Genomic DNA, 16,219 nt, shown 5'->3' on the forward strand with positions numbered 1-16,219 from the left:
GGGACAGACAGAAGTCTCTTCCCAAAAAGGAATTTCCTAATGCCATTTGGTCTATTTGAGATTAGAATGGGGGCTGTAAAACCCTGGCCATCTCAGATAGCCCAAACTAGTTTGACCAGATCTTGTATCAAAGGTCCAAGTCCCAAATGCAGTTGGAGATCAAACAAAGAATATCAAGGGGCTACCGCCCTCAACAGTTTGACAGTAAGAGAATAAGAGAGGATTATACCCTAAACTTAATCAAAGGGAGAAAAGATATGGGAAGATAGCTAATGGGGATGGCTGGATCAAGTGAGGATTTCTTGAGGACTGTACGAGCCATGGACATATCTATAGGTAGCAGGTAAGCAACCACTAGACATAAGAAGATTGAAGATTAGTGGGATGAGGGGACAAAAGAACAAAGGGGGGAAATAGGAATGGAATGGGATCTTTTGTGAATGGCAAAGAGAAAGGGCACTTCATGTGAGACAAGGATAAAGGAGGTACAGAGCCAAGTGATGTGAAAAGAGATATGGAAAAATGGGAGCTCCCAATGAATAGCCTAAATTTTCTTCAGTAAAATATGAGTCAAGACTCTCAACTGAAAAGGAAGAGAGGGAACCATTCAAAGTCTGAGCATTAAAAAAAAAAAGACTTGGAAAAGCCACTATAGAGAGTGAGTGATTCAATTAAGGATCTGTAAAAGGATTGTTTTGCCCAGGAAAGGCCCAAATGAGAATGGATAACAAATCCATTTGTAGTAGATTCAATCAGCATATTTTAATCAATTCCTACAGCTTTTTTGTTGTTAAATTATCACCTCTAAGCAGATGATTCCCCAAAATATATATCCATCCCAATTCTCTTCTGAATCCCAGCACCACAAATCCAACTGCCTACTGGACAATAACTATGTCCCATAACTTTGAACTCAACATTCCCAAATAGAAATCATGATTTGCTTAAATCTGCCCTTCTCTCTGTTTCTGTTCAGGTTGCCAACACATTCCCAGTCTCCCAGATCCAAAAGCATAGTGCTTTTGGGTCTTCCCTCCTCCCCCAAATCCTACCAATGAATATATAGATTCCTATATATTCTATAGAATCCTATAGATTCATCCTCATCTTTCAAATCAGTCTCTTCCTCTCTGTTTGCAATTATTACTTTAGGCTTTCATCTACACTAATGCATTAGATTTCTGGCTTATTCTATTTTATTCCCCCTCGAGGCTAATTTTCACAATACTGAAAATAATATTTGTAATGTACAGTTCTGACTATATATGTCATTTCTTTGCAATGGTTCCCATCACTTATATGGAAAAATGCAAAATCCTCAGTTTGAAATCTAAAATTCTCCCAATTTGACTCAAAACTATTTTTCCAGCTTTATTTCATATTGCTTTACTATTCTACCAATTCAGACTATTTGCTAGCCATTCTCTGCACATTGCTCACCTCTTCGCATGCACACAAGTCATTCCCTCCTGTCTCAATTTACTTCTTGCCCTTGAATTTCTCCTTGCCAATATTTGAATGCTCAAATGGTTCCTTTATGATCCTTCAGGTGTGTTCCTGACCTCCTTTCATTTCCCAACGTGTACACGCTACACATTCCCCAGCACAATGGAAGCTCCTTTGGGAGAGATTATGGGGCACAGTGGAGATAATGCTAGACTTACAGTTTAGAAGACCTAGGGTCAAATCCTGCCTCCAACACTTAATAGCTTTATGACTAAGCAAGTCAGATAATATATATAAAACACTGTCAATATTAACATACTCTATAATATTAATTTGTACCATTGAGAACAATAATTGTTTTATTTGTAATTATCCTCAGTGCCTTAAGCATAGTAGGTGCTTAATTTATTTTAACTAGAAGCAGCCAGTAGTCACAGGAATCTAGGATTAACTGTATTTCCACATGGTTGTCTATAATTGACACTTTCACAAATGCTCAATGAAATTTTAGAACTTAAGACCTTAATGTCAGGCCAACAGTGGTAGATTACTACTAAGGTTTTGCTAAATCACTAAATCACCTCCAAATAATAACACATTTATGTCTACAGTGTTTTAAGGTTTACAAAATGCTTTCCTCACAATTACCTAGTTTACAAATGTATACATTCCAGCTAAGAGAAGCAAACTGATTTGCCCATGGCCACTAGAAAATGGCAAATCCAAAATTAAAAACCAGGTCTCCTTTCTTCAAGCCCAGAGCTCATTTCATTATTGTTAAGAGATATCAAAACCAGTTAGTTATTGGCTAATTTGTTGTTGTACTGTGACAGAATAAAAATTTCATAGAAAAGAAGTCAGAAATCACCTGAGCAAATGTCATGGTATTTTATGCAAGTACTTCATACTGCTCTAACTCAGCACAATGTAAAGAAGTCAAGGAATTCAGGAGACCTGGGTTTGCCTTTGTGTGACCATTCCCTCATATCTCAATTTACTCCTTGACCCTGAATTTCCCCTTGCCAGTATTTGAATGCTCAAGTGGTTCCTTTGTGATCCTTCAGGTGTATTCTTGACCTCCTTTCATTTCCCAACGTGTACATACTACACATTCCCCAGCACAATGGAAGCTCCTTTGGAAGAGATCACGTACCCACTATGGGACTCAGTTGCATTGATTGTAAAAGTAGACTAGATGATCACTAAGGCCCCTTCTAGTCCACACTCTAGGATTATAAACAAAAAAATAAACTTTTCCCTTTCTCAATCTTGAGCATCTGGTCATATTAGTGCCAAACAGTACTTATACCTGGACTAACTGGCTCAAAAGAAAAACGAAGATTAAAATCTTAAAGATAAATGAGCTGCTTTGCTTCCCAAGTTTTTCAGAAAATACACTAATTCCAGACTTTGGCTACCAGGGGAAATATCCCATCGCTACAAAACTATCACTGTTACAGGCAGTCCCTTAGCTTAGCAACAGGCTATGTCCAAATAGTAAGTCCAATAGTCTAAAAACGGGCACATTTTTCCGTAAATGGCAGTTAGGGTGACAGGCCCACAAAAGCCCATTTAATTCAAAACACAGCATGAATTCCATTCAGTAAATATTATTAATCTGTAAGGGCACTGTTAATAATGTGATGCAAAGATTAAAATCAGTCTCAATCTTGTAGGTGCTTGCTATCTTCTTGGTACAAAGCAAAGAAAGTCAGAGCTAAAGGAGACCTCAGAGGGCATCTTGACCAACTCATGAATCCATCCTATAATATTTCCAAGAAATGATCAATTGACCCCTGTTTAAAAGGTCTCCAATGATAGCTCATTACACTGTTGATGCTAACTGTTAAGGTTTTTCTTATAATTAGCTAAAATCTGTTTCCTATAATTTGTACCCAACTGTGCTAGTTCAGCTCTCTGTGACAAAGCAAAACAATCCATATCCTAAAACACATGTTAGTACTTCACAGATTAGTCACTGGTAATAATAAAAACACTTATAAACAAAAGAAGGCAAGAGGAAGTCAGCAGACTGGCATCTTGTTTTTAGGATCCATAAGCTTATTTTCAAATGTGTTACTGGGCTAATGTTAATTCTCAGGATTTTATCTGTCATATGTAACAAAATACATGTATTATAATAATGTTTACCAGTTTTTAGGCATTATCAAACACATATTGTTAGTAACAAGGAACTGGCTATGGAATAGGAAGTGTGGTTATTACATAAGGGTAACTGGTATGGTGAGAGTTAAAAGACTTAAGACTTTTATCCTAAATCTAACATTAAATAGCCAAGTTACTTTGGGCCTCCTCTCTCTCTCTCTCTCTCTTTCTCTCTGGGCAGTAACCTCATCTGTCAAATAACCTTTGTGAACCTCTTAGTCAATGTTCTAGTTCTAATATTCTGTAATTTTATTTAAATTAAAGGTAATATCATTACATCCAAGAGAGTTAAAAAAAAAAAAAAAAAAAAAAAAAACCTCCAACATCTTTAAATACTAATTTACTGATTTAACAAATTTGAGTACCTATTAAATGGCTGATCCTATTGAGCAAGGTCAATGCCAAGTAATAATGTATTCCATTTATAAAATTACCACCATTGAAGTATTTCATCCTTTACAAGGGAAAAAGTTATTATTAGCCCTATCTTACACATGAGGAAATTAAGGTCAAGAAAGGCTGTTTTTAGAAACACATTGGATTTAGTAAGGCTAGAATTCCCAGTCAAGGATACCATCTATAAAGTATGATTCAGAGAGAAGGCAACTAAAGTCGTAGTAACAAAAGCTGTGATCTACTAACATCATCACAACTACTTAATGTGTGACTTTAAGTCATTCAATTTCCTCAATGAGTCTGTTTCTACATCTAGAAAATGGATATAATCATATCTGCTCTATTAATTTCACAGGGATATTTTAACTAATCAACCAGTACCGTAATGGGGGGAGAAAAAACAATCTAGATCAAGCCTTTGCCTTCATAGGCCAAAGTCTGATAAGATTATAGACAAGTACCTACACTTAAATACCGACTATGTAAAAGACCCTATTAGGACTACTTAGAAAGACACAAAGAGACATCAAGCATGGGTCCACCCCTGACCCCCAGAGTTTACATTAGCTAGGGAGACAACTACACAAGTTCAAAATATTCAAAGATTTCAAAAGTTCAAGAAAAATCAAGGTTTGGAGATTAAAGGAACTTTGCTTTGCAGTTTCAAATGTAAAAAACAATTTCTAGAGTCACCTGCCCAATTCTTATCTCCTATTCCTATCTTTTCTGATAAAAGATGGAAGAGAAAAACACTTTAGTTTTACTTTCAACAAAGAACACCAGATATTTCAATATAGAGGCAACTAAGGTTGTTCAGTAGATAGAGCTCTAGTCCTGGAGTTCAGATCTGGCTTCACACTCTACCTATGACCTTGCATAAGTCACAACTTTTTTTCTGCCTCAGTTTCAACTATAAAATGGGGCTAATAATAGCACCTACTTCACAAGGCTGTTTTGAGGAGCAAATGAGATCCTAAACACTTTGTAAACCTAAAGCACTACATAAATGCTAGCTATAATCATTAGGAGTCTTGAGCTGACCCTTTCAGAGGTATTAGGAGCCTCAAATGAGAATTCGTGAGGCACCATAGGAAAGCAAAAAGAACATGAGATTTGGCTTGCTCCACCTCTTATTAGCCATGTGACTACATTGGGGGGGGGGGGTGTGCAAAAAGACTTTAAGCCAGAAGTTACTCCTGTATAAAATCAGGGAGCTGGATTAGAAATGTTTTAGCTCTTTTTCAGTTGTAAATCATATGATCCAATCATCTTAGGTAAAAAAAGGCTTTAAAAATTATGAAGCATTGTAAAAATTTATTTTCCTTTTCAATTTTCCACTTAAAATTGAGTATGCAATAAGGATCCTATGTGATGTCTCTAGTGACCAATGTTTACATGGTTATGACTTCACACTTAAAAATTACTAAGAGGAGCAGTTCCCCACAACCCTTCAATTCAGCTACTTCTCACTGCCATCAGTAACCCTATTTTACAGATGAAAGAACTGAGGCTCAGAAAGGTCAGGTGAATGGCTTATTCAGGGCCATGTATCAAATCAGTACAAGATTCCAACCTAGCTCTCTCCTGATTCAAGTTTTCAATGCACCACACAGTCATCTGAGTTATTCCCATCTATACAGAAGACACAGAGGCTTAGAGAAGGGAAGCACTTGCCTAGGATACTCAAGCTCAAGGCCAGATCTTTATGCAGCCAACTTTGGCAGTCCCTTTTTACCCCCTCTCTAGGACCTTAAGTGGTTCTTTCTTAAACTTAGCCAGCCAATAGTTTTAAAAGAACGGGCAGCAACACATTTAGATGCAAAGTTCTGGTTTGTTAATGCTTCCCCACTCCCCTAAAAAAAAGCCCAGAAGCCAAGATCGAAATATTTTTATTTTTATTACTTAACATTGTGTGATGGGTGCTGTAACAAAAGCCTCTCACTGGTGGAGGTGTTCAAGCAGAAACTGGATGACCATAAGCAGAGCAGAGATGCTGTAGAAGGGATTCATCCATCAGGCAAGAGGTTGTACTAGATGACTTCTAAGGACCCTCCAGCTCTGTGAGTCTATGATTCTAAAAGCTTTCTATCTATGGAAAGAGGAAATACTTACGCAAAGAAAGTACTTGGAACTAAGCAAATTAGGCTTCTTAAGGAAATAGTTTTTAAGTTCAATACTGATAAGCCAAGTAAAATGTCACTTGTCGGGAATAAGCGTAAATAGATAAAACAATGGCTCCACTACCCAATCACTTCTCCCTAGAATAACATCAGGAGGCAGTGAAATAAAAAGAGGCCAAGGAAGCTGGGAATCTGGAGGCCTCGGCAGTGCTGGTCAGCCACTAGTCATCACATGACCTGGAAGAAGATCATTCTTTTTACTGACTACTAGTTTTCCAAAAAATGAGGTGATTAAATTCTAAGGTTCCTTCCAGCTCTAGCATCCTATAGGTTAGGGTCTTCCCTAGAACAATAGGTATTGTTCAGCAAAAGTTTACTGAAATATATACTAATCCAGCAGTTTTTAGAAGTACTTAGTAATTTTCAAATAATTCAATGCGTAGAAAAGCATTTTTGAAATATGTGAAGCACTGTAAGATATATGCGATTTCTATTAGAAGAGCTAATGAGAATGTGATTGTCAGAGTCTATGTAAAAATCTAAAGCACAATCTATCACATGGAAAAGAAATTAAATGTACTTTTCCTTTGTCTGGCTCCAGAGGAAACAACTAAAACCATTGGGGGCAATTATAAGAAGCCAGATTTCAGTTCAGTTTAGAAACTGTCTAAACCTCAGAGCTGTCTAACAGTGGAGTGGGTTGAGAGGTGTTGGCACAGAAGCTTAACAGCCCCTTGTCAGGAAAGCTTTGTAGAAATGATTCATATTCTGAGTAATGATTGGATTAGAATGTGTCTATAGTTATAGCATCATATCTAGAAAGAATCTTAGAATTCATGCAGTCCAAACCCCTCATTTTAGAGATGAGGAAATTGAAGCCTAAAGAGAAATAACTTCCTCTACATTATATGGATAGCCTGTATAAAACTGTGATTCAAATGCAGAGCATCTGACTTCAAATTAAATGTTTTTTAAGAACTCATTATTTTTAAATATCTTAAGTCCAGCTTCTTATCTCCTTAATGTCCTAAACCAAAATCATCCAAGACAATCTAAAACCATAGAACATTAGAGCTGGAATGTGTCTTAGAAGATAATCTAGTCCATCTTCCCCTTTCCATTTGACAGAGAGAGAACTAAAGCCCAGAGTAGGAAAAGCTACTGTCCCCTGACATACAGCTATTAAATGGCAAAGCCAGGACTAGAAGCTAGGTTTCCTGATTTCTAGTCCAGTATTCTCTGCCTTTTCTTGAAGGACATTTTAATAGCAAATCAACTGAAATAAATGTATTTCCAGACTTTTTACTTTCCAGAAAGTAAAATCAAAATGTGTAACAATGAAATTGAATAAGATATTGTTTCTGTGAGTTGTAAGGTGAATGATGGTTGTACATACTGATGCAGAGTCAGGACCTCTTAGAGATTCAGCTCTTGAGAATTTCAACTCCTATTAGCAAACAACTCTGTGGTGACCAGAAGACACATCAGAGAGTGAAGAACCGTTCACCTGAAGGTCATCTCTCAGCAGCATTACATGTGAAATTGATTTTTTTTTATTTTACTGATCTTCAGTGTAAGAATTCCCAAGCCTTTCCGAATGGCATGGTTGAAGCAGCCAAGGGCATCCTGCATGTGCTAGAGAAGGACAAATAATATGTCAGTTTCTACAAAGGATTAACTTAGCTATGCAGAGTTGGGGGAAGTATGTTTATAAGCTATGGTAAAGGCTCCTTTTTTTTCCCTAGAGAATCCCCTCAATCACTTCTTGCTACTAAAAGCCACCACAATTTGGTCCCAGACAGACCTCTTAGCTCTTCCTGACTTCTAGGACTCCACCCTCCCCCCCCCATCCCAGCACACTAGGAAAGAGAGAAAATGTAATACAGGTAGTACCAGGATTCAGATAAAAAATTCCCAACTTAAACTATTACTCCAAGTATAATTAGTGACCCATTTCTAAAAATCCTCAAATGTCCCAAGTTTTAGTCTTTCTAGCATGTTTCCTTTGGGCTTTGTTTTTTACTCTTTACTGATAACTAGTTTATTCACTTTGAGAAGACTCACAATTTATCTTCGATTAGAAAGTATTAAATTTCAGGAAATCAAGTTTGTATTGGTCTCCAAAGAAACTATAATTTTGAGAAGAAATCATACCATCCTCAGTGAAAACCTTATAATTATATGCCACAAATTCAGTAAAACAATGTGTTCTTAAACTATTTACATCACTAATGGTCAGCTAGCCCTCTTCTGCTACACGTAGTACCATGGAGGCTCTATTTTCCATACCCTGCCCCCAGTCTCAAAGCAGTTGAGAAAAGTCTTTTAATAGAAAAAAGTTATTTTCTACCAGTTGTATACTTACCCTCCTTTATTTTCCTGAACAGAAGGAATGTCAAAAACAAGACAATGAATTCTATAGAATACTTGATCTAGACCATAAAAATCATCTAATCCAATCCCCATTTTTAAAAATAGAACCAGAAAGAAGTCTAGCCAAATCCTTCCTTAAAGCCTGGCCCTCAACAATCAGCCCTCAATTAGTTACAAAGCCTCATCTTGAACATATCTAGCTGTAAGGAGACATCTCATTCCACTCTTGCACAGTACTAACAGTTAAATTCTTCCTTTTGTTAAACTGAAATCTTCTCTGATGTCTCTCCAACTAAAAGGTAAGGTTCAGATCCCCCACAGCACTGATTAAAGTACTTCACTTGCATGAAGCACATAAATATTTATAGTTGTGACTAAGACATCCATTCCCTACTTCATAGGCTCAATTTTAAATTTATATAAAAACATCTGTCTTCCAAGATCCTTCTAATCTACAACAAAAGTGGCTTATCTATAAACAAACAGCCTGCCCACATACATGTACATATGTATTTTTCAGGATTTATAATTTCAAATTCAGACTAAATGTCATAGAACTTCTGCTTTGAAATCAGACATCATGAACATGCAGCCTCAGACTTTATAATACTAAGCTGTCTCAAGCTACAGAACAATAAAGGGTAAAATGTAAAAATACTAAAAGTAGCAGTACTACTTTCAGATCCTCAAAAGCTATTTAAAGAAGTCCAAGGGCTGGACCTTCAAAATCCTGTTGTTCAATAGTGTCATTTTAAAAAGAGGGAAATGGAGGCCTAGAGAAGTAGCATGGTTATAATTTAGAGCTAGAAGGAATCCTAAAGGTCATTTGGAGAGAAGGAAACTGAGGTCTGACAAGTTAAGTGAACTGTCTGAGGCAGTAGAAGAAAAATCAAATCCAAGCCCAGCCTCTCGGATGTCAAGGTTTTTTTCCCTTATGGATGAATGTGCTCATAACTGAACCCACACATCCTCTAGTCTCCGGGACCCAGTGAGGCACCCCTTGGTTGTGAGCCACATGCCCAACATTGAGGGACCTCTAACTTTCTCCCTTGCTCACCTGAGCCAAGACCCCCTAATGAGGCCTCCTTCCCCCAGCCCCCACACTCCTAGGCCTCTAGTGAGATTCCCTGCCCAAGCTGCCCCTATACACAACTCCCAACATAATTTTCCTGAAGTTCAGATATCATCGGGTCATTCTAACTCCAAGGGCTCCCGATCAATTCAGTAATCAAAAAGAAACTGTTCCATTGGGTGCTTAAAACCCTTCCCAGCCCCAGGCTACTTTTACAAGCAGCATTCTAAATTAATCCCCTTTACACACCCAGGACCAGCTTAACTGGCCGCCTTACTATTTGTCTTCACACACAGCCTTCTGTCTCTATGCCTTTAACCAGGCTGCTCCTCTGGTTTGGAAGGTACTCTTTCCCTAGCTTCTTTCAAGGTTTAGTCCACTCAAGTACCATCTTTTTACATGAAATCTCTCCTGATTCTACCCAAAAAATTACCTTACATAGATTTTATAACATATACACACACACACACACACACACACACACACACACACACATATATATATACATATTTATAACTATATGTGTATCCTGTGGCTAGATCACATGTTCCTCAAGAGCAGAGGCTGCTTGACATTTGTCTTAGTAATCCCAAAGCCAAGAACAGTGCCTAGAACTCTTAATAAATGCTTGCTGATTAATTCACCCACATCTCCTATCAGATTTTGTCACAGACCTCATATACTTAGTGCCCGTGCCCCTAGACTCTTACTAGGTAGTTATTGCCAATATTTGAACACTTATTTGATGTGTGATCCTGAACAGGTCAATTTACCGAGTAAATTCTCATTTTCCTTCTACAAAAGAAGGAGAACCTTATTTGTAGTCCCTCCTTCACAGGACTATGGTGAGGGAAGTATGTGAATTTTTACAGCATTGGGTATGTCATACATCACTCCTCAGAGCTGAAAGGCAATCATCCTAGGCCTATGGCAAAGTCTATCAAAGGTACCTGGTCCACCATGAATTCTCCTCCCCTCCATGGTGTCAGAGCTTTTCCAGTGATGAGCTTCTCCACACATAGGCAACAGACACATCATCTATTACTGGGCCATATTCTAAGCTTCCAGCTTGGTTTTTTAAAAAAAGCTTCTGGAAGCTGTGCTCTATTGGCAAAGTCTTTCAGAAACCAGGATCAATCATGTCCACAGCCTGAGGCCTATAGTAGAGAAACTTTCAAATAACTATAATAAACAAGAATAAAGTACTACTTGTTCTCAATCAGTGCTAGTCTTAGTTGCATATACATGGCCAAACCTTTAAATATACATACCAAATCTTCACACTTAAATCCTGAAATTCCTTCACACTTAATTCCTGAAGTTACTAATCAAGCTACTAAGCCCATGGTCTTTTTAATCAAACAGCATGTTTTCTCCTATCTGTGAAATGGCCTGCACCTAGGGGAAAAAAAGATGCAAAAAAAAACACAGGAATATCACTTTCAACAAACATCCTGACACTGCCATTATTAAATGAAGGATTAAAATCCATTTCTCAGACTGTTACCACCTAAATGACTGGTATTGAATTGTCCTCAATGGTACAAAAAAACTTATTTCTAGTTGCTCTAATATTTTGTTATCTTTGTCAACAACAAGACTAACTGACCACATGTCAGAGTTAAACGTTCATTTGGCAAATCATACAATGGCACCTAAACAAGCATTCTCTATCAATAGTTTCTGCATAGTTTAAAAATTACATGCTTCTAGGATTTATTTGTAGCACAGAAAGGGACCTGAGAGTATCTAGTTCAATATCTTCCTAAAATATGAATCCTTTCTACATAATCCTTAATAAGTGATCACTCAGCTTCAGGTCAGAGACCTGCAGGAAGGAGAAAATTTTCTACCCTTGGTGACCCATTTCACTGCTAAAAGACTCTAATTATTGTGTTTCCTTACGCTAAGCTGAAATCTGCCTCCCTATTAAATTCTATCCATTGCTCCTGGTTCTGCCCTTTGGAGCTAAAAAGAGTAAATCCTATTCTCCCTCTGTTTAAGACCCCATATTTCCCAAAATAGACTTAAGTCAATGAATTGGTTCTTAACTGCCACTATACAAGTTACAGAATTAATAAAAGAGGGATCATTTTCCATTTCCATCTCCAATTCATTCCAAAGCTACTGTGTAAAAAAAAAAAAAAAAAAGTCAATCATCAATGGAAACTATTTACTGCCAGAAGCATGAGAAAACAGACTGACAAGGATAGGGATGAATGGAGGGGAGTAACTGGCCTTGCCTCACACAGGATAGAGAGCCCTCTGGTGTCGAGGTAACAACTCATTCCCTTGAAGGACTAGAAACAAAGAAAGGCAGTCCTTTGTCTGCTAAGGGGTAAAACCAAGAATTAAAAGAGATGGAATTGGTACCAAAGTAGTAAGAGCAATCTCACTGTCATAGAAAGGTGTGATGGACAGGAAAGGGAAAAACTGAATGTGCTTTTCAATACAGATCAGTTTCTGTAGATGTGAGAACTGATAAAGAGGAAAAGATAAATAAGAGGCTAAAATCTGCAAAGGTAAAACAGCTGGACCTGGGCTCCTGTAAATGAGGGCCTAGAGTGACCAGATGCAGCTGTTACCGAGGAATGGATGCAGGATGAACTTTTCACTCATGAGATGATCAAACAGTCCCTTAAAAGAAGTATTTGTCCCTTGTGATACAATGGAAGGCATGCTAAATCTTACCTGTGTTATTTACTTAGCTATGTGACCTTGAGTTATTTAACCTCTCCAAGCTTCAGTTTTTCCACCTATAAATATATTCTTTGGTATAAGTAATTTCTTAGATCCCTCTTGGCTCTGAATCTATGATTTTGTGATCTCACCATATCTGGGACTTTGTTCATTTTCTGTTCCATTCTGGAAAGTCCTCCCTTACCTCCCTCAACAAAACTTCCCAAATCCTCCAATCTCCTTAGCCCTTCCTAATCCACCCGAAGGCCTAGTTCCTCTAGGAACTCTCCAGCCTGTGAAACTTCCTTTAACTTCCTAAAGAAATTCCTATGAATTTCTTAAGGTCACTGCACTCTGCAGTCTCTCCAGTGGAACACAATAAAGTCACAATAAAGTGAATTAATTAAAATGTCTTTCTTTAGACTATAAACTATAAATTTCCCCAATAAAAAGGCCATGTGGCTCCTTTTTCCTAAGCCCCACACACCCCCAGCCCTGAGTTGAGTACAACAATAAATAATGGTCAGTAAATACACTAAAGGCATAGGGTGTTGAAGAAAAAGACTTGACTACAGAGCAGCAGAGGAGAAAGTGCAGAAGGATGGGGAAGAGAGAAAGCGCTAACAGGAAAAATCTGTTATGCTGATGGGGCGGCCTGAAATAGGGATTATGGAAGAGGGAAGAAGGGGAGGGGCCTGACAAAGGGATGGAGGGGGCTGTCACATGGAGACCCCGTACAGAGATGGAGGGCTGGTACACGGAGGAAGGCCATACAGAGATGGGGGGCTGTCACATGGAGGGGACCCGACACACACGGAGGAGACCCCATTCAGAGATGGGGGGCTGTCCCAAGGAGGCAATCCGATACAGGGGCGCTGTCACAAGGATGGGGCGGGGGCTGTCAATGATTGAGGGAGAAGACCTGATACAGGAAAGGCATAAAAGGAGGTGAGAACTGTCACAGAGGTGGGGGAGGGGGAACCAGGCACGGAGGTGGAAGGGAGACAAGGCATCGAGACCAGGGAAAGGAAAGGGCTCTTTGACACAGATGAGGAGGAGGAGGAGGAGGGGATCGGACCCGAGGTCGGACCCGGGCCAGGGCGGAGTCTTACCTCCCGCACTCCGGGCCGCGCCCCCGCCGCCAGGGCCGGGGCCGTTAGCGGCTGCAGCGGACGCCTCGCTCCGAGCCGGGCCGCGCTCGGAGCCGCGGTGCCGGAAGTGGCAGTAGGGCCTCCGACAGCAGGACGCCCCCGCGCCGGCCCCGGCCCAGTAGGGACAGTCGATGGCCCGGAAAAAGCCGGTGGAGCGCAGCATCGTCCCGAGGCCCCGCCGCAACCGCCACCGCCGTCCTCACAGCCCGGGCCGGGGCCCGGAGCTTCCGGAGCCGCCGGCCCCTTTCACAGGTCCCTCTGGGGGCTCCGGGGCCCCGCAGGCCGCGTTGCCGCCTCAGCCTCTTCAGCCGCGGCTGCCATCTTGCCGCGCGAGGCCCGCCCCCCCCGGCCCCGCCCTCTACGAAGGGCCCCCAGAGGACGCAGGAAGCGGCGGGGCTGCCCTGAGGCGCGCCTGAGCAAAAAGTAAGGCACCCCCCCGCTCCTAAGAGCGGGGCTGGGTTTCTTCCACTAAGCACGCCGCGCCCTCTTCCCAGGATCCCGCTTCGCAATTTGCGTTAATTGTCATTTATTTGAATATCTTCCCGGGGCGCCCCCCTCTGGCAAACGGTGGTAATGGAACCCGAGAAATTCAGAGTTCGGGGGCTGGGCAGCAATGGCAGTCCTCAAGTTTAAGGCCGCCAGACCCCCAGGGGGCGGTTTTAGGAAACATTGTTTCGGGATAGAAGAAGGGCCCAAAAAAGGTTGCGAACTTGGAGACCTGGAGAATCCAAGGAAAAATCTCTGGGCTGGGAGCCAGAAACCTCAGTAGCCGTCCCTATAAAATGGGGACATTACAATCCGCCTTTCCCCCCCACCCCCACCCCCACTCCCATGAAAACCTCAGAACTAGAAGGAACCTTGGAGGCGAGCTGTAAACATTTTTGTAAACGTGGGTCCTTTTCCCTGCTTTGTGATCTCTTTGGGATGCGGACCCACGTAGAGGTACACTGCATCAAAGGGTTTGCATAGTTCCAAATGCCCTCCACCTGCACATATTTAACCTCTATAAGATTGCTTGCTGTCTTGGGAAGGAGGGAGGGAAGAGAGGGAGGAAAAAAGCTTGAGTGCTGAAAACTATTTTTATAAGTATTGTGAAAAATGAAATACTATTGGGAAAAAATTAAATAACCAGAAATGTAAAAAAAAAAAAAAAAAAAAATGCTGTCCTGAGTGGTTGGATCAGTTCACAACTCCACCAACAATGCATTAGTATTCCAATTTTTCCATATCCTCTTCAACATTTATAAATTTTCTTTTCTGCCATGTTAGCCAACTGACAAATGTGAGGTAGTGACTCAGAATTGTTTTAATTTGCATTTCCTAATCAATAATGGTTTAGAACATTTTATGACTATAAATGGTTTTAATTTCTTTAATGCCTATTCATATCTTTTGACTGTTTATCATCTTATAAATTTGATTCCATTTTCTACATATTTTAGAAATGAGAACTTCATCAGAAACACTGGCTGTAAAAATTATCTCCCAGCTTTCTACTTCCTCCTAATCTTGGCTGCATCCAGTACCTTATTTTAACAAATGAGGAAGCTAAGATCCAGAGAGATAAAGGCATTTGTCCAAGATCAGCCAGCAACCCCCTTGCAAAGCCTGTAAGACAGCCCAGGTCTTGTGATACCTAGACTAGTGATTGGCTCAAAAGAATTCTTTCACCTTGCTCGGTGCTGGAGATCCCAGCCCCGCTCAGTTCTATTCACTAAATATTTGTTAGGCTCCTACCTCAGGACTCAGCTCAGTTGATTGGTGACAATACAAACTGGCCTCCTATTTCACAGAAGTATATGTTAGAGCTAGAAGGGCCCTTAAAGGCCATTGAGTCTAACATTTTACAGATGATAAATTAAGGTGGCAGCGTTGCTGCTATTCAGACATGTCTGACTGGATGATACCAAAGGAGGTTTTCATGGCAAAGATGCTGGAGTAATTTGCCATTTCCTTCTCTAGCTCATTTTACATAGGAGAAAAGTGAGGCAAAGAAGATCAATGACTTTATTCAGGAAATATCTCAAGCTGGATTTGAATTCAGATCTAGATTCTAGACCTGGTGCTCTATCCATGATGTCACTTATTGACCTGAGGGACAGTACAGAGCCATTAGGTGACTAACTTGCATAATTAGTATTTTAGGCAAGTTTTGAGTCTAAGTTTGACCCTCAATAAATGTTTCTACATTCATCCATCCCCAGCCCCATTGGACTTATCCTCCCCAGCCCTCTGACCAGCTTCAATAACCTTTTCATTTATATCATGGTGCCCTGCTTCCTTCCATGGTAAAGTCCTGCTTTCTTCCCTTCCAGATCTCTCCCCATCACAATCCCTTATCTCTTTCAAGGTTCATGCAATACAATTCTCTCCCCATTATTGTCACATCACCGTCACCCTAGTTCAAAACTTTGGTTTTGCCCTTTTCTCCATAGTACCTCTCCCACGAACCCCTTCTCTTCATACCCTGGACAATTGCCCTAGCCAGGCCCTCATCCTTTTCACCTGGATTATTCCAATGGCTTCTTCATAGGTCACCCAGCCTGAAGCCTCACCCCATTCAATCCATCTTCCACCTGCCAAAGTGACCATGTCACCCCACTACACTCAAGATACTCTAGAATTTCCAAGACCAACTATTAAAGTAGTCTCTTTGGTTTTTAAAGCTCTTCACAAGCTCTCTCTTTCCTGCCTTTTTAATTAAATTATTAAATTATTTTATTTTTATATTATTTATATAATTAATTTAATTAACAATCCACAATTTTGCTATTCTTCCTCAATGATATTCCATCTCCAGCCTCCATGCCTTTGAA

The 16,219-nt window shown here is 40.1% G+C and overlaps 1 protein-coding gene across 1 annotated transcript in view; it reads right to left on the minus strand.

Moving 5' to 3' along the window:
- Positions 1-13,767, minus strand: part of REXO1 (RNA exonuclease 1 homolog) — a 100,100-nt gene extending 86,333 nt beyond the window's left edge. Inside the window, exon 1 of the mRNA XM_074303596.1 lies at positions 13,365-13,767. Within this exon, the coding sequence (XP_074159697.1) occupies positions 13,365-13,566 (202 nt within the window). The 5' untranslated portion in view covers positions 13,567-13,767. The remainder of the gene's footprint in view (positions 1-13,364) is intronic.
- Between the last annotated feature and the right edge of the window lie 2,452 nt (positions 13,768-16,219).

Source organism: Sminthopsis crassicaudata, chromosome 1 (genome assembly GCF_048593235.1).
Source record: "Sminthopsis crassicaudata isolate SCR6 chromosome 1, ASM4859323v1, whole genome shotgun sequence".
NCBI lineage: Eukaryota > Metazoa > Chordata > Mammalia > Dasyuromorphia > Dasyuridae > Sminthopsis > Sminthopsis crassicaudata.